General features: G+C 45.0%; 1 protein-coding gene across 1 annotated transcript in view; it reads right to left on the bottom strand.

Annotated features, from left to right (window-relative positions):
• The window catches only part of LOC124711497 (WSCD family member AAEL009094-like), a 181,454-nt gene extending 168,234 nt beyond the window's left edge, over positions 1-13,220 (bottom strand). The window contains exon 1 of the mRNA XM_047241610.1: positions 13,146-13,220. Coding sequence (XP_047097566.1) covers positions 13,146-13,220 — 75 coding nt within the window. The remainder of the gene's footprint in view (positions 1-13,145) is intronic.
• Between the last annotated feature and the right edge of the window lie 5,204 nt (positions 13,221-18,424).

Below are 18,424 nucleotides of genomic sequence, written 5' to 3'. Positions count from 1 at the left end.
GGGTGGCTTGCGGAGTATAAATGTAGATGTAGATGTAGCAGGTGATGAAGAAGATTGGAAGTGAATGGAGATGAGAAGACCAGGACTGGTGGCTGGGACTGGAGGAAGCTGGAGGCGAGGAACTGGAACCTGGAGACCGGAACCCCTGAAAGGCTGCAGCGGGCGGTAACAGCCTGCTGCGCGTGCGTGAATCCAGTTCGATCGTCTGAGCTATCGCCTCCTATTGCCGCTGTGGTGAAGACGTCGCCGCGACTCACCTTCTTGCTCCTGCGTGTCTGCATTTCCTGTCGCTGGATTTGCGAACGCCTTGCCTGCTCTTCTCATCCATCCGACACGCCTTGACCAGGAAGCTGCTACGGTGAACGCGATAACAACGTCGCGAGCCTTAGTCGTAATCCCCGTCATATCAGACGGATACCTGCAGCGCTGATAACTTCGCAAGCTGGCGAAATATTTTCCGCTCTGAATCGCAATGTCAGAGTAACTGAATGATCAGACGAAAATCCTCTTCGATAGTATCCTGTCAATCAGCATCCGTAGACAGAAAACAGACGTTGTCTTCCAAGTACCCGTAAACTGCTGCCTTCTCCAGAATTGCTATATCGCTACAACGGTTTGAGAAACGTTCCACTAGTCAACATCAGGGCTGAGTATTCAGCTGTTGATACGCGTCTGTATCCAGATGAGGACCTCTTCTACTACAGGCTGGAGCAGAAATAACTACTCTTTCTATTTCGGTAGCCCCTACCCATACACGAAGGAATAAATTATAGACAATGTTTTACCAGTGCAAAGCATACGAACATTTGCATACATACAGCTCGTAACTTGAGTATTTGAACTACACTCTCGTTGCGAGACCCTTCTCCGGAATCAATACGGCTGATCCCGGCGGAGATTCGAGTCCTCCCTCGGGCATGGGTGTGTGTGTGTTCGTCCTTAGGATGATTTAGGTTAAGTAGTGTGTAAACTTAGGGACTGATGACCTTAGCAGCTAAGTCCCATAAGAGTTCCCACACATTTGAACATTTTGAAATCAGTACTGTCACCAGGTAATACTTGTACTCTTAGACTCAACTGGTTGATAACAGCAGTACAGAGCACGATCTCCGGTCTGTGTCTGAAACAAGTGAAGAACAGGAGCGACGACGACGTGCACCATCTGATCAGATGTACCAGGACGCCTACCAGTGGGCATCAACGTCGGGTGTGCCCATGCTCCACCTCTATGAGCGATCTAACACTACTGGGTTTGCTTTCCGTGAAGTGCCTGAAAGTCTGTACAGGAATGGCACCCCGTTCCTCCTCAAGAACCCCAAATCACAGAAGACAGGGCAGTTGGACTCTGGGGTCTGTGGTGAAGCAGATGTCCTGACTGCACTCGGGGTAGGCCGGCACTTGGGCCAGCCCGGTCCACTTGAGGAACGTTACCGTCCGCACACCATTGCCTCAAAATGTTCAAATGAGTGAGAAATCTTATGGGACTTAACTGCTAAGGTTATCAGTCCCTAAGCTTACACACTACTTAACCTAAATTATCCTAAGGACAAACACACACACCCATGCTCAAGGGAGGACTCGAACCTCCACCGGGACCAGCCGCACAGTCCATGACTGCAGCGCCTTAGACCGCTCGGCTGATCCCGCGCGGCACCACTGCCTCACAGACGCTACTTTGCGACACGGTAAACTGTCATGTCGACACAACCATCGTCTCTGAAAGCTTCCGCTACTGTACGTAGTATAGAAGGCTGTAAAATGTGTTCATATCCTTTCGCATTTACTGTTTTCTTAACGGAAACAGGACCACACCACAACCACGAAAAACACTCCCGACACCGTAACAGCACCTCCACCACACTACACTGTCGGCAGTGCACGCGGTGGCAGGCGGCGTCCTCCAGACATTCGCCAAAGCCACACCCTTCCATCGGACTGCCACAGGGTGCAGCGCTATTCATCTCTCAAAGTCACTCGTTTCCACACATCCACTGCCCAGTGGCGTCATTTTGTACTGACTACGGAAATGTCTGGCTTATGAGGAGCTACTCAGCCTTCCTGCTGTGTTCTTTTAAACTCCCTGCGCTCGCTGGAACATCTGGTACCACTTTGGAACTCACAAGTTGATTTCGCTCTATTTTTTCGACCACCTTGTGCCATTCCCAGGGGTCCTTGTCAATCGGTCCACGAGACGTACCTGGTCTCGGTTCAACTACGGTCGTTCATTCGCGTTGCTGTTTCACAGTCACACTAATGGTCGAGGTGGGCAGCTTCACAAGGGTTGTAAAGAGTCTGATGGATTTGTTACTCAGGTGCCGTCTAATGACCAGTCCACGGTGGAAGCCACTGATTTCTCCTGGCCGACCCATTCTGCTGTCGCTGCTCCTCTACAGACACTCCTGGTCTCCTTTTATACTGGCGGGCCAACTTCTCGTAAAATCTTGTGCTCTATTCCACATTACTCAGGGGTTCCGGACACTTTAGACGAGACAGTGCATTTCAAGCCAGGGGTGGTTCTGTGCTGTTCAACGGTGTTTTCCGTACCACGACCTGGGCGCACTCATTCACGTTGAACCACGGTGTTTATTTACATATTCTTGCTGACCAAGCGTTGTCCTCTCTCCTAGACCAACTCGATAAACATGCAGTTAACATTCCCGTCTTCCGAGGTGACAACAGGTGCAATCGTAGCGAGCACGCGCACGCTTATGGTTTGACAAACGCTAAGGCACTCTACAGCGATTCCAGTGGCCCGCTTAATCACCTGTTCTTAAACCCATAGAAAATGTCTGTTACTGTTTGGAAGAGCTATCAACATCCCTGAAATCTGGTGCGGCTACGAGATCTGGTCATCGACGAGAGCCTTGCGCTGGATGTGGCGCATCCGAAGGAGCTCGTGGTGTCTCATCATCGTCGAATTGCGGACATTACTCGGAATTAGTGTCACATCTACTGAAGGTGGATATTTTTTCTTTATGTTTATCGTAACGTGGGGCGCAAAGCTTTGTCTGTGGGTCGAAATGTCACCATGTCTTGATAACTTCTGAAACGATCTTGCGAACAGACGCTCTTGGCGAAACGAAGATAACGCACAAGTAACGAGACAGAACACACCTATTAGAAGAACCGATTCCAGTAAACGAGGTAGCCCAGACGAAAGGTAACAAAAAGGGCGTATTACACCAAAACCCATCTCCAAATAGGCCATCAATTGTGGCATCTGCAGAGGCGAAGAAGGAATTTAAAAGTAACTTGGTAGACAGGAGACAGCAGAAACGATGTCGTATCACAGTCGACGAAACGAGGATATGCACGGTAGGGAAAACAACGCGACAATGAGGTCTGGGAAGTGCAGGGGTGTCGAAGCGAGCAAAACGTTTCAATCACAGCCTGGAGAAATGCACCGTTGAGGATCTACTACTTCTACACGCAGCAACTACACACAAATTTACAGTAAATTAGTCTCGGCGCTTGTGGCAGTGCGGTTTTGTGTGACTGAAGTACTTAGTTCACACTTCTACAGGGTGCTTCAGTAAGTCACTACTCAAACGCTTATTTACCGTATCCTTCGTCAATATCATTTAATACTTGTAAATTCCCTTGTAAAAGATGCTGAAATTGTCCTCCATTTCCCAGTAGACATATATCGATTCGACGTCCCGTGTTTGAACGTACTGTACTCCCGCTACAGTAGCCATAATCCTTCACTGTCCAAGATAGCAATCCAAAAACATTACAATCCACTAGATGCAAGCAATTACGGATCGCGTGTCTCCAGTTTGGACACGTCAAGTAATAACGGTAATTCAGAGTACACAATGTGAATCAGGCACCCAAATTCTACACCTGCGTCTACATCCATAATCTCCAAATCACACTTAAGTGCATGGCAGAGGATTAATCAAACCTCCTTCACAATAATTCTCTATTATTCCACTCTCGAACAGCGCGCGCAGAAAACAAACACCTGTATCTTTCCCTAGGAGCTCTGATTTCCCTCATTTTATTGTGATGATCCTTTACCCCTATGTAAATCGGCGTTAATAAAATATTTTCGCACTCTGAGGACAAAGTTGGTGATTGAAATTTCATGAGAAGATTCCGCCGCAACGAGAAACGCCTTTGTTTTAATGATGTCCATCGCAAATCCTGTATCATTTCAGTGACTCTCTCTCCCCTATTTCGAGATAATACAAAAAGTGCTGACCTTCTTTGAACTTTTTCGATGTACTCCTTCAGTCCTATCTGGTAAGGATCCCACACCGCGCTGCAGTACTCCAAAAGAGGACGGACAAGTCTAGTGTAGGCAGACTCTTTAGTAGATCTCTTAGATTTTCTAAGTGTCCTGCCAATAATACGCAATCTTTGATTAGCCTTCCCCCACAACATTTTCTATGTGTCCTTCCAATTTCAGTTGTTCGTAATTGTAATTCCTAGGTGTTTACTTGAATTTACGGCCTTTAGATCTGACTGATTTATCACGTAATCGAAGTTTAACAGATTCCTTTTAGCACGCACGTGGATGACCTCACACTTTTCGTTATTTAGGGTCGATTGCCAATTTTCGCACCATTCAGATATCTTTTCTAAATCGTTTTGCATATTTGTTTTCATCTTCTGATGACTTTATTAGTTGATAAACGACAGCGTCATCTGCAAACAACCTAAGACGGCTGCTCAGATTGTCTCCCAAATCGTTTATATAGATAAGGAACAGCAAAGGGCCTATAACACTACCTTGGGGAACGCCAGAAATCACTTCTGTTTTACTCGATGACTTTCCGTCGATTAGTACGAACTGTGGCCTCTCTGACAGGAAATCACAGATGAAGTCGCGTAACTGAGACGATATTCCATAAGCACACAATTTCACTACAAGCCGCTTGTGTGGTACCGGCCGGCCGTTGTGGCCGAGCGATTCTAGGTGCTTCAGTCCGGAACCGCGCTGCTGCTACGGTCGCAGGTTCGAATCCTGCCTCGGGCATGGATGTGTGTGATGTCCTTAGGTTAGTTAGGTTTAAGTAGTTCTAAGTGTAGGGGACTGATGACCTCAGATGTTAAGTCCCATAGTGCTTAGAGCCATTTTTTGTGTGGTACGGTGTAAAAAGCCTTCTGGAAATCTAGAAATGAAGCAATGTAAAATCCCTGTTCCATAGGACTTAACTGTTCGTGCGAGTAAAGTGGTAGTTGGGTTACGCAAGAACGGTGTTTTCTAAATCCATGTTGACTGTGTGTCAACAGACCGTTCCCTTCGAGACAATACATAATGTTCGAATACATTATATGTTCCAAAATCTTGCTCCATATCGACGTTAATGATATGGGCTTGCAATCCAGTGGATTACTGATATTGCCTTTCTTGAATATTGGTGTGAGCTATACAGCTTTCCAGCCTTTGGGTACGGATCTTTCATTGAGTGAGCGGTTGTGTGTGATTGTTAAGTATGGAGCTGTGGCATCAGCTTACTCTGAAAGGAACCTAAATGGTATAAAATCTGGACCGAAATACTTGCTTTTATTACGTGATTTAAGTTGCTTCACTTCTCCGAGGATATATACTTCTAAGTTATTGATATTACCAGCTGTCGAATACTCTGGTGAAGGAATTTCGGAAGGCTATGTTTAGTAATTCTGCGTTAACAGCACTGTCATAGATACTGTTTCCATTGCTATCGCACAGAGAAGGCATTGATTGTGTCTTGCCGGTAGCATACTTCACATAAGACGAAAGTCTCTTGTTTTTCTGCCAGGTTTCGGGACAAAGTTTCGTTGTGAAACTATAATCTAGCATAAGCAACTATTATACTCAAAATATAAATCAAAACCAGGTCACAAATACACCAGCTTGTAACCCATAAATTTACATACGAGTTATACCCAACTCATGATGACCGGTCGTAATGGCACCACTTGACATTAATTGACAACAGACACTTAAACTGCGATTGCTGCTTACACTTCCCTGCAACTAACCTCGGAAAGTGAAGTCAATGGTAACTAGCGGCCGCTTTACCGCTGTCGTTTGTGTTCTACTTATTTTTTAAATTATTTAAAGAAGAAAATGTAACAGCGATACATAAAATTACAATGTCATCGTTAAATACTAAAATGCGTTCAGTAATTATGTTATACAGAGAAGGAAGTGTCCACACTTAGATGGGGAAAATTGAAATACTTATAACATTAGCCGGCCGCTGTGGCCGAGCGGTTCTAGGCGCTCCAGTTTGGAACCACGCTGCTGCTACGGTCGCATGTTCGAAACCTGCCTGGGGCATGGCTGTGTGTGATGTTCTTAGGTTAAGTCAGGTTTAAGTAACTTCCTGGCAGATTAAAACTGTGCGCCGGACCGAGACTCGAACTCGGGACCTTTGCCTTTCGCGGGCAAGTGCTCTACCAACTGAGTTACCCAAGCACGACTCACTGGCAGAAGTAAAGCTGTGAGGACGAAGCGTGAGTCGTGCTTGGGTAGCTCAGTTAATAGAGCACTTGCCCGCGAAAGGCAAAGGTCCCGAGTTCGAGTCTCGGTCCGGCGCACAGTTTTAATCTGCCAGGAAGTTTCATGTCAGCGCACACTCCGCTGCAGTTGAAAATCTCATTCTAGGTTTGAGTAGTTCCAAGTCTAGGGGACTGGTGACCTCAGATGTGAAGTGCCATACTCCTGTGAGCCACTAATAACGTCTGTTTTACTATAAAAACTAAAATCAGTATCAACATTTAAAAAAAAAAAAAAACTTGTTGTACGTTACGGATAGATTCGCGCGTTGAGTGCATAATTATCTCTTCCACCTTGGCTTACGTTATGAAATGCAACTTACGTGGTTGTCGAGTATGAACCATTGTTACGATCTCAAGGAAGTGAAACATAATTACTGAACGTATTTTAGTATCTAAAGGTGGCATCACAATTTTATGTAAGGCTATTACATTTCATTTTTTAAATACTTTCCGAAAAAAATGTAGTACACAATCGAGAGTACAGTAGTGAAGTGGGCGCTAGTTACTATTGACTTCACATACCGAGATTAGCTGAACGGGAATGTCAGCAGCAAGCTCAGTTTAACTGTTTGTTGACGGTAGTGTCATGTGGCACAATGTGCGGGTTAATTTACTACGAGTCATGGCGACATAAATGTAACTGGTGCGTAAATTTATGGTTTAGAAACTGACCAATTAGTGACCTGATTTAATTTGTATTTTGATGCCTGATTTTCATGGTGTTGTTTTGTTCGTGTAGCAATGAAGATAGCTAAGCAGCAGCTGAAATCGATCTGCAATAAACAGATTAAAAATTTACGACCGGTGCAGCCCTTAGTCCTATCTTGGATTTCATTTATGCCGTCGTGGAGCACGCTGCTCCTGGTGGGAAAAAAACAGTGATGTTATTCCTCAAATGATCCTGCGTTCTCGGATTAGGACAGTGCATCTTTTCCTTAAGATTGTCCCACAAAAAGAAACGTGGGGGAGTCGTGAGTAACGAACGCGGAGGCGGCAGATGTTTAGAGATTAGTCGATCATCGCAGAACTCACTAAGCGACGTCTTCATTTCACTGGAGTTGACACGTAGCACAGATAACTGAAATGACAGTTGTTTTAAAAATATTGGTCCAGCAATTCGCTGCTTAGATATGGAGCAGAAAACTCGAATATTTTGAGGGCGACGTGGCGTAACGTGCAATGTGTGAGGATTATTGGCAGCCCAGATGCGAATGTTCCGGTAGTTCTGAGATGAACTGAACTGGAACCGTGCTTCAGCAACGAAAAGCGTACGGTTCAGCTTACTATTCACATCGTTAGCTGTGATGCTCTTAAACCACTGGCAATAGTAGACCCGTTTTTCTGAATCCAAAGGACGCAGTTCTTGAACTACTCGATCTGGATATGGCTGCAACTTCAGACGGTTAGTGGCTGCGTGGCAGGTCGAATAAGAGTTGCTCCGAGCCGTTCAGAAAACCGACGGAGTGATCTGCAGAGAGACCGCAGCAGAGGCTGCTGAACAGACACGCTTCATCGATTCCGGTGTTAACACAACATGCGAATCGCTTCGAGATCTTTGAGTAATGCTCTCACTCTACGGAAACGTCTCATAGTGTCACAAACTGCTGTTTTCCCTTAAATAAGGACGTAAGGGAACTCTGCGCAATGCTTGTAAGATTTTACAACGAAGTGAGCTTCCAGTAATGCGAACCTCTACTCTCAAGTGAGCATCGTGGAGCGGCAAGTAGTCGCCGCCGTGATTGTTCGTGCTTGTGTGTGTGTGTGTGTGTGTGTGTGTGTGTGTGTGTGTGTGTGTGTGTGTGTGTGTGTGTCAGCGTCTCCCAGCGTCAACGCTGTGAGCAATGATGTAACAATCACGATCAACAACACAGAGAAGTCATTATTACTCTTAAAACTAACTACATAAATATTAAGGTTCTGACTTATCTGAATCGCACTTTCCGTTTACATCTACATTCCGCAAGTTACCTGACAGTATTTCGTGAAGGGTGCTTCTCCTATCAGTAACTGATTCCTTCTTCCCTGTTCCACTTGCGAATGGCGCGTGGGAAGAATAATGATTGCCGCTAAACCTCTGCATCAGCTCCAGTTTCCCAAATTTCCTCGATCTGGTCATTTCGCGAGCCGTATGTAGGTGGAAGTCATACGTTCTTCGACTCTAACAGGAAAGTACTCTCTCTGCAAAGCCTCTCTTGTCACGCATGCCAATGCAGTCTGTTGAGCACCTATATGACTCTCTCTCGTCGACCAAACCATCCCGTGACGAAACGCGCCGCTCTCTCTATCTCTCTCTCTCTCTCTCTCTCTCTCCTCTCTCTCTCTCTCTCTCTCTTTCATCAGTCCTACCTGGTAATGGTTCCAAAGTTATGAGCAACACTCAAGAACGCACCGAACTTCTTCATCTGCTCTGCTTATTAGAATAAAGATTCGATTACTATTCTCTGTACACTAGCACAGATGAAACATGTGTCTTTTAGATTTCATTATTAATAACGCTCCTCCTTACTGTACCACGTACATTACTATTTGTTCCATAGATCATGAATATGACGTGTCAGTTTAACCTAAGTTTCGATTACTTTTTTTTCAGTACTACTACTTCATATCTAAAGATTCATCTATTGAATAGAAGGAATTTTCATTCATAAATTATTTTAATTTGTTTTTAAATGTTGGTTGGTTATCTGCCAGACTTTTAATGCTATTCGGCATATTCCTAAAGATTTTTGTGGCAGCGTGATTCACCCCTTTCAGTGCAAAAGTCAGATTTAACTCAGAAAAGGAACATTGTCCTTTCTTCCAGTGTTATAGCTATGCAGTTCGCTATTATTTTAGAATTGCGATCGATTATTAATAACAAATTTCATAAGTGAATATGTATGTTCTGACGCTACTGTGAATATCCCCAACTCCTTAAATAAGTCTTTGCAAGGTGATCTTCTACATCTACATCTACGTGATTACTCTGCAATTCACATTTAAGTGCTTGGCAGAGGGTTCATCGAACCACAATCATACTACCTCTCTACCGTTCCACTCCCGAACAGCGCGCGGGAAAAACGAACACCTAAACCTTTCTGTTCGAGCTCTGATTTCTCTTATTTTATTTTGATGATCATTCCTACCTATGTAGGTTGGGCTCAACAAAATATTTTCCCATTCGGAAGAGAAAGTTGGTGACTGAAATTTCGTAAATGGATCTCGCCGCGACGAAAAACGTCTTTATTTTAATGACTTCCATCCCAACTCGCGTATCATATCTGCCACACTCTCTCCCCTATTACGTGATAATACAAAACGAGCTGACCTTTTTTGCACCCTTTCGATGTCCTCCGTCAATCCCACCTGGTAAGGATCCCACACCGCGCAGCAATATTCTAACAGAGGACGAATGAGTGGAGTATAAGCTGTCTCTTTAGTGGAATTGTTGCATCTTCCAAGTGTCCTGCCAATGAAACGCAACCTTTGGCTCGCCTTCCCCACAATATTATCTATGTGGTCTTTCCAACTGAAGTTGTTCGTAATTTTTACACCCAGGTACTTAGTTGAATTGTCAGCCTTGAGAATTGCACTATTTATCGAGTAATCGAATTCCAACGGATTTCTTTTGGAACTCATGTGGATCACCTCACACTTTTCGTTATTTAACGTCAACTGCCACCTGCCACACCATACAGCAATCTTTTCTAAATCGCTTTGCAACTGATACTGGTCTTCGGATGACCTTACTAGACGGTAAATTACAACATCATCTGCGAACAACCTAACAGAACTGCTCAGATTGTCACCCAGATCATTTATATAGATCAGGAACAGCAGAGGTCCCAGGACGCTTCCCTGGGGAACACCTGATATCACTTCAGTTTTACTCGATGATTTGTCGTCTATTACTACGAACTGCGACCTTCCTGACAGGAAATCACGAATCCAGTCGCACAACTGAGACGATACCCCGTAGGCCCGCAGCTTGATTAGAAGTCGCTTGTGAGGAACGGTGTCAAAAGCTTTCCGGAAAACTAGAAACACGGAATCAACTTGAGATCCCCTGTCGATAGCGGCCATTACTTCGTGCGAATAAAGAGCTAGCTGCGTTGCACAAGAACGATGTTTTCTGAAACCATGCTGATTACGTATCAATAGATCGTTCCCTTCGAGGTGATTCATAATGTTTGAATACAATATATGCTCCAAAACCCTACTGCAAACCGACGTCAATGATATAGGTCTGTAGTTCGATGGATTACTCTTACTACGCTTCTTAAACACTGGTGCGAGCTGCGCAATTTTCCAATCTGTAGGTACAGATCTATCGGTGAGCGAGCGGTTGTATATGATTGCGAAGTAGGGAGCTATTGTATCAGCGTAATCTGAAAGGGACCTAATCGGTACACAATCTGCACCTGAAGATTTGCCCGTATCAAGCGATTTGAGTTGCTTCACAACCCCTAAGGTATCCACTTCTAAGAAACTCATGCTAGCAGCTGTTCGTGTTTCAAATTCTGGAATATTCCATTCGTCTTCCCTGGTGAAGGAATTTCGGAAAACTGCGTTCAATAACTCCGCTTTAGCGGCACAGTCGTCGGTAACAGTACCATCGGCACTGCGCAGCGAAGGTATTGACTGCGTCTTGCCGCTTGTGTACTTAACATACGACCAGAATTTCTTCGGATTTTCTACCAAATTTCGAGACAATGTTTCGTTGTGGAACCTATTAAAGGCATCTCGCATTGAAGTCCGTGCCAAATTTCGCGTGTCTGTAAATTTCAGCAAATCTTTAGCCAATCTTGGGTGGGCTCCAATTATTATTCTGATTACGCGCTTTTGTGCAATGACTAGTTTTTCTTTTAATGATGAATTGCCCCAAAATATGATGGCATATGAAAGCAGTGAATGAAAATATGCATAGTAGGCTAATTTACTGATATGTTTATCACCAAAATTTGCAGTAACCCTAATAGCATGAGTAGATGAACCTAACAATTTCAGCAGATCATCAACATGTTTCTTCCAGTTCAATTTCTCATCAGAGCACACAACCAGAAATTTTGAATATTCTGTCTTAGCAACAGACTTCTGGTCAAAGTCGATATTTATCAATGGTGTTATACCATTTACTGTACATTGTTGCATATACAATGTGTTTTCTCAAAATTTAGTGAGAGTCCATTTGCAGTGAACCACTTAATAATTTTCTGAAAGACATTATTTACAATTTCCTTACCTAATTCTTGTTTATTGGGTATCATTACTATACGTGTATCATCAGAAAGAAGAACTAGCTTTACATTCTCATGAATATAGACTGGCAAGTCATTAATATAAATGAAGAACACTACGGGACCCAAGACTGAATCCTGTGGGACATCATTCTTGATACCTCCCCAGTTAGAGGACTCTGCTGAGCTTTGCATACTATCTGCACTGTTAATTTCAAACTTCTGCATTCTTCCAGTTAAATATAAATTAAACCGTTTTCACACTGTCCCACTCATTCCACAATACTTAAGCTTATCTAGAAGAATTTCATGTTTCTCACAGTTAGAATCCTCTGAAGAGATCACAAAATATTTCAGTGTGTGACGTTCGGTTATTCAATGCATTTAATATTTGATCAGTAGCATTTTCTGTTGAAAAGCCTTTCTGAAAACAAAATTGACATTTTGTTAGTACTTCATTTTTACAAATATATGAAGCTACTCTTGAATACATTATTTTTTCGAGAATTTTGGATAAAACTGACAGAAGTGAGATTGGGCGGTAGTTGTTAACAACAGACCTATCCCCTTTTTTATGAAATGCTTTAACTATAGCATATTTTAATCTATCTGGAAAAATTCCCCGTTTCAGTCAGCTACTACATATATGGCTGAGAATCCTACTTATCGGTTGGGACCAACCTTTTTGTCCTCTGTTGGAATTGCCATCAATTGCATACGAACTTTTACTTTTGAGTGTGTCTGGCAGTCTGGTTGAGTATGGGCGAGGGCCGACGTGATTAATGATTCGTAAACGGCCCAACGTAAAGTATTTCTTTCGTAAGAACTATTTCTTAGCATGACTTCCCCTGCAACGCCCTTACAAGCTTTTCATATTTTTAAGGGCTGATAACTGAGTTGATACTGAGGCAGGTCAGTATGAACGTCCACCACTTTATTTTGGTCAGGGTCTGCCAAAATTTAGTTGGCAACAGTGAAAAACAAAACACGACCGATTGCTCTCATTGTGATCTCTGTTAGTTGTGTTCACTACTGAACTACGTCCTTTGAATAAGCCGGTCGGTGTGGCCGAGCGGTTCTAGGCGCTTCAGTCTGGAACCGCGCTATCGCTACCGTCGCAGGTTCGAATCCTGCCTCGGGCATGGATGTGTGTGATGTCCTTAGGTTAGTTAGTTTTAAGTAGTTCTAAGTTCTAGGGGACTGATGTTAAGTCCTATAGTGCTCAAATGAGTTCTGGGGCCAATCTCCTGGAACTGACTGCAGCTTGTATAATTTATCATTGTTACCAATGAATCCGTAGTATGGACTTGTGGTGTAGTTTCTGGGGGCTCAGAATCTGACTGATCATCGACTCCAGGTGGCAGGTAACGCAACAGCGTGCAGTCTACTGCCTGTGACAGTGCAGCCAGCGTGATGCTGGCAGCGCCTGCAAACTGCGCTGAAGGCCGCCCGCGCGACACCTAAGTTTGTTTGGTTGCGGGCTGTGTCGGGCGCGCCGCGCCGCAGCATCCGAGAGGCGAAATGGGCCCAACTGGGTCACGGCGGCCGGCCGCGGCCGACTGCCTCCGGCTGCAGCCGAAGGGCCTCCCCAGCCCAGCCCTGCAGTCCGCCCTTCAGCCCTCCGCAGCCGGCCAGCCGCCGCCCGCCAGCCCACAGCGGCGGTCGATGCCGGCGCCCGCGGCCCCGACACGGCCGTTCCCTCCAGCCGTGGCCGATACGGCTGCGATCGCCGAGTGCGAACAGCACATCGCGTCAGGGCGCAGCAGAAGTCAGCTCACTGCGTTACACAACTCACAGAAAAAAAGGTCGTCTTACACACGGCAGAACCTGTTGCGGCCCTTCCTATTCGTGACCAACTAGATGATATAAATAATAGCTTCTGACTTTCTGCAGTCCACCTATCTCTAATGAAGTAGTGTCTGCAATAAGATGCCCAAATACCCAGTGAGGCCTTGATAAGATTTCAAAATTGTGCAAGGATTCGCAGATTGCTTTAAATCACCAGACATATGAAACTGTGCACTGCACAAAAGGCAGAAAACTAGTATCCTGTGACAATATCAGTGAATGACAGTTGGAATTACTCGATTCATAGAAACACGTGAACGTAAGAGTTTTCAGGGTTATTAAATGGAATCTCCGCCTAAGCTCAGTATATGTCAGTCTGGTCACAAATAACTTCTGCGACCCACCCTGGAATATTGCTCAAGTGTGTGAGACCGATTCCGAATAGGGTAACAGCACATACTATACGTATGCTAAGAACGTCAGCACTAACGATGATTGATTTTACTGAGCCACGGCAGTGTGTCACGAAGATGCTGATAAGAAGGAATTGGTAGACGCTTAAAGGTAGACGCGAACTATCCCGCGGAAACCCGCTTACAATGTTTCTGGAGTCAGAGGTAAGTGCTGAATCTAGGGATACTCTAGAGCCCCCTTCGTATGAATGCCATAGCGAGCGCGAGGACGAGATGGAACTAACTACATCCCACACAGATGCGTCCAAGCAGTGACTCATCCCTCGCTCCATACGTGACTGGAATGGGGGAGACGCTCTGACATGACGTACCACACACAGTAGCTTCTCCCCGGCACTTCGCAGTGGTTTGAAGAGAATGCACGTACATGCAGAGCCAGAAAATGTTAGTGAACTCCCAATAAATTTAGTTGTATGTTCACATAACGAAGGCAAAAACTGTCACTACCTCTATGAAGCTATAGGGCTTAACACAGCTACATCTGAAACTATTTTCTCGTTTCACAATATCGGCGCACCACGAGGGAAAGCAAGGCGAGGCCACGCCAACTATTGCTGATACTGTCTCAAAGATAACACAGTTGCCACGTGACTGTTTTTTACCTCCTTTTTGACACCGTCGTAGATTCGGCACCATAGGTACTTCCAAGTGTTTCATTATTACCTTGAGGTAGTTAGCGGCACTCCACATCACAGCACATGTCAAGAAATCGAAACGTGTTTACAACTGCGCCACGTCTCACGCCGTGAATTAGGCTCGTGATAAATTGGCAGGCAATGCCCGTTTGACGTACCATACCATATAAGTGGCGCTGACGTGGAATTAGTTGTATGGAGAGATGCTGCCTGTTACGTTCTTGGCATGTGCTGTGAACTGCAATACGACTAGTTAACATAGAGTAAGCCGGCCGGAGTGGCCGAGCGGTTCTAGGCGCTACAGTCTGGAACCGCGCGACTGCTACGGTCGCAGGTTAGAATCCTGCCTCGGGGATGGATGTGTGTGCTGTCCCTAGGTTAGTTAGGTTTAAGTAGTTCTAAGTTCTAGGGGACTGATGACCTCAGCAGTTAAGTCCCATAGTGCTCAGAGCCAAGCCACCATAGAGTAATAATAAAAACGCTTGCTTTTTAACAACTGATGTTCTTTGAAGATTTATTCTTGGTGTGCGTGAGGTTTCAGGGTAAAACAAGGGCAATGTTTAGTGTCGAAACTCCAAAAGTGAATCTGAACAAACTACGAAATCCTTAGAACCCGTGTTAGGTGGAATATTTGCATCCGGGTTTTGCTGTCTACATTACTGGCCGTGCTATTGCTTTCAGGGTAGATCACACATTTCGATTTGGGTGGTCGTTCCTGAAGTTATGGTAGTCTCCATTAAGCCTTGCTACCTTTCTCGTAGTCATCGATCGGCGGACTCTACACTTGTTGCACGGTTGTGGACTGACATACGCTACATGGCGGAGTTGGCCGACAGTGCTGCGATGGAGGTCCACGTTACTGAATAGCATAGAAGCGAGGTGCAGTCAAGTAGTAACACCTACGATTTGTTTTCTCGCCACAGGAAACAGATAGCCACATGCGGCCTGTTTTAAAATACGGGCGCACTCCTTGTGAACGCGCGACGTTGGCGGCGGCAGAGTACGGGCACACAGGAGTCTACCGGCAGTGGCGAGAACGAGGGTTGTTTTCCATATTTAAAACTTTTTCATGCCTGGCAATGGTGATGCATCATGGCGGCATGAACGGGACTTTCTTTTTATTGATTGTGACGATGGATGAGACTTTAATGCCTCTCTCAGTCCTAAAGCGAAGCGCGAGCCATGTCAGTGGAAGCTAGCCGTGCCACGATTACACCAGAGATTTTCCAGTCATCAAACGAGACTCTTAAAGAAGCGCTCGCAGCGCCAATGGAATTGTGGCGTCGACGTTGTGAATAATCTGTATAGCTAGAGGTTGGTTATTTCGAGAAGTGACACAGGTCTCATATTTTGATGTGATTAGTTAGTGAGAAAAAATATCGGAGATGTTATAAATTAAATACACCTCGTATATTTCTCGCGAGACCATCAAGTGCAAGGCGTTTTCTACATGTGGACCTCTATCTACGTGCCTACTCCGCAAGTCACCGTATAGTGCGTGGCGGAAGGCGCCCTTTACCGCTACTACTCATTTCCTTTCCTGTTCCACTTGCAAACAGTCTGTATGCCTCCGTATCAGCACTAATTTCTCGTGGCTTATCTTCGTGGTCCTTACGCGAAATGTAAGTTCGAGGCAGTAGAACCGCTGTGCAGTCAGTCACCTTCAGATGCCGGTTCCCTAAACTTTCTCAGTAGTGTTCCTCGAAAAGAATGTCGCCTCCCCTGCAGGGATTCCCATTTGAGTTCCCGAGGCATTTCCGTAATAGTTGCGTGTTGTTCGAACTTAGCAGTAACAAATCTACCAGCCCACTTCTGAATTGCTTCGATGACTTTCGTTAATCCGGCCTGGTGTGGATCCCAAACGACCCAGTAATACTCAGGAATAATTCGCACCAGCGTCCTGTACGCGGCCTACTTAACAGATGAGCCACACTATCCAAAAATTCTCCGAATAAACCGAGGCAGACTATTCGTCTTCCCTATCACAGTCCCCACATGCTTGCTCAGTTTCGTATCGCTTTGCACTGTTACGCCCACATATTTAAACGGTGTGACTATGCCAAGAAAGACACCTCTAAAGCTGTATTCGAACATTAGGATTCGTTTTTCCTACTCATCCGTATTAACTTACATTTGTCTACATTTAGAGCTAGCTGCCATCCATCACAACAACTAGACATTTTGTCTGAGTCATCTTGTACCCTCCTACAGCCACTGAACGACGACACCTCACCGTACACCACAGCATCATCAGCAGACAACCGCAGATTGCTGCCCACCCTGTCCGTCATCTCACTTATGTATACAGAGAGTGACAGCGGTCCTACCACACTTCCTTGGGACACTGCTGATGAGAAGAGCCATTGTTGTTGTTGGGTGAAGGCACTGGTGATTTTGTGCAGCAGCATCAGATGCAGGCAGTTTATTACTAGAGGGTGGTCCATTGATCGTGACCGGGCCAAATATCTCACGAAATAAGCATCAAACGAAAAAACTAAAAAAAACGAAACTTGTCTAGCTTGAAGGGGGAAACCAGATGGCGCTATGGTTGGCCCGCTAGATGGTGCCAACTGCATGTTTTAAAATAGGAACCCCCATTTTTTATTACATATTCGTGTACTACGTAAAGAAATATCAATGTTTTAGTTGTACCACTTTTTTCGCTTTGTGATAGATGGCGCTGTAATACTCGCAAACACATGACTCACAATTTTATACGAACAGTTGGTAATAAAAAAATGGTTCAAATGGCTCTGAGCGCTATGGGACTTAACTTCTGAGGTCATCAGTCCCCTAGAACTTAGAGCTACTTAAACCTAACTAACCTAAGGACATCACACACACCCATGCCCGAGGCAGGATTCGAACTTGCGACCGTAACGGCCGCGCGAATTGGTAACAGGTAGGTTTTTTAAAATTAAAATACAGAAAGTAGGTACGTTTGAACATTTTATTTCGGTTGTTCCAAAGTGATGCATGTACCTTTGTGAACTTATCATTTCTGAGAACGCATGCTGTTACAGCGTGATTACCTGTAAATACCACATTAATGCAATAAATTCTCAAAATGATGTCCGTCAACCTCAATTCATTGACAATACGTGTAACGACATTCCTCTCAACAGCGAGTAGTTCGCCTTCCGTAATGTTCGCACATGCCTTGACAATGCGCTGACGTATGTTGTCAGGCGTTGTCGGTGGATCACGACAGCAAATATCCTTCAACCCTCCCCACAGAAAGAAATCCGGGGACGTCAGGTCCGGTGAACGTGCGGGCCACAGTATGGTGCTTCGACGACCAATCCAACCGTCATGAAATATGCTATTCAATACTGCTTCAACCGCAGGCGAGCTATGTGCCGGACATCCATCATGTTGGAAATACAACGTCATTGTGGCACGCAGTGAAACATCTTGTAGTAACATCGGTAGAACATTACGTAGGAAATCAGCATACATTACACCATTTAGATTGCCATCGATAAAATGGGGGCCAATTATCCTTACTGCCATAATGCCGCACCATACATTAACCCGCCAAGGTCGCTGATGTTCCACTTGTCGCAGCCATCGTGGATTTTCCGTTGCCCAAGAGTGCATATTATGCCGGTTTACGTTACCGCTGTTGGTGAATAACGCTTCGTCGCTAAATAGGACGCGTGCAAAAAATCTGTCATCATCCCGTAATTTCTCTTGTGCCCAGTGGCAGAACTGTACACGACGTTCAAAGTCGTCGCCATGCAATTCCTGGTGCACAGAAATACGGTACGGGAGCAATCGATGTTGATGTAGCAATCTCAACACCGACGTTTTTGAG

Source organism: Schistocerca piceifrons, chromosome 8, assembly GCF_021461385.2.
Source record: "Schistocerca piceifrons isolate TAMUIC-IGC-003096 chromosome 8, iqSchPice1.1, whole genome shotgun sequence".
In the NCBI taxonomy this organism is placed as follows: Eukaryota; Metazoa; Arthropoda; class Insecta; order Orthoptera; family Acrididae; genus Schistocerca; species Schistocerca piceifrons.
The sequence above is the reverse complement of the archived record's forward strand: the minus strand, read 5'-3'. Positions and strand labels throughout refer to the sequence as shown.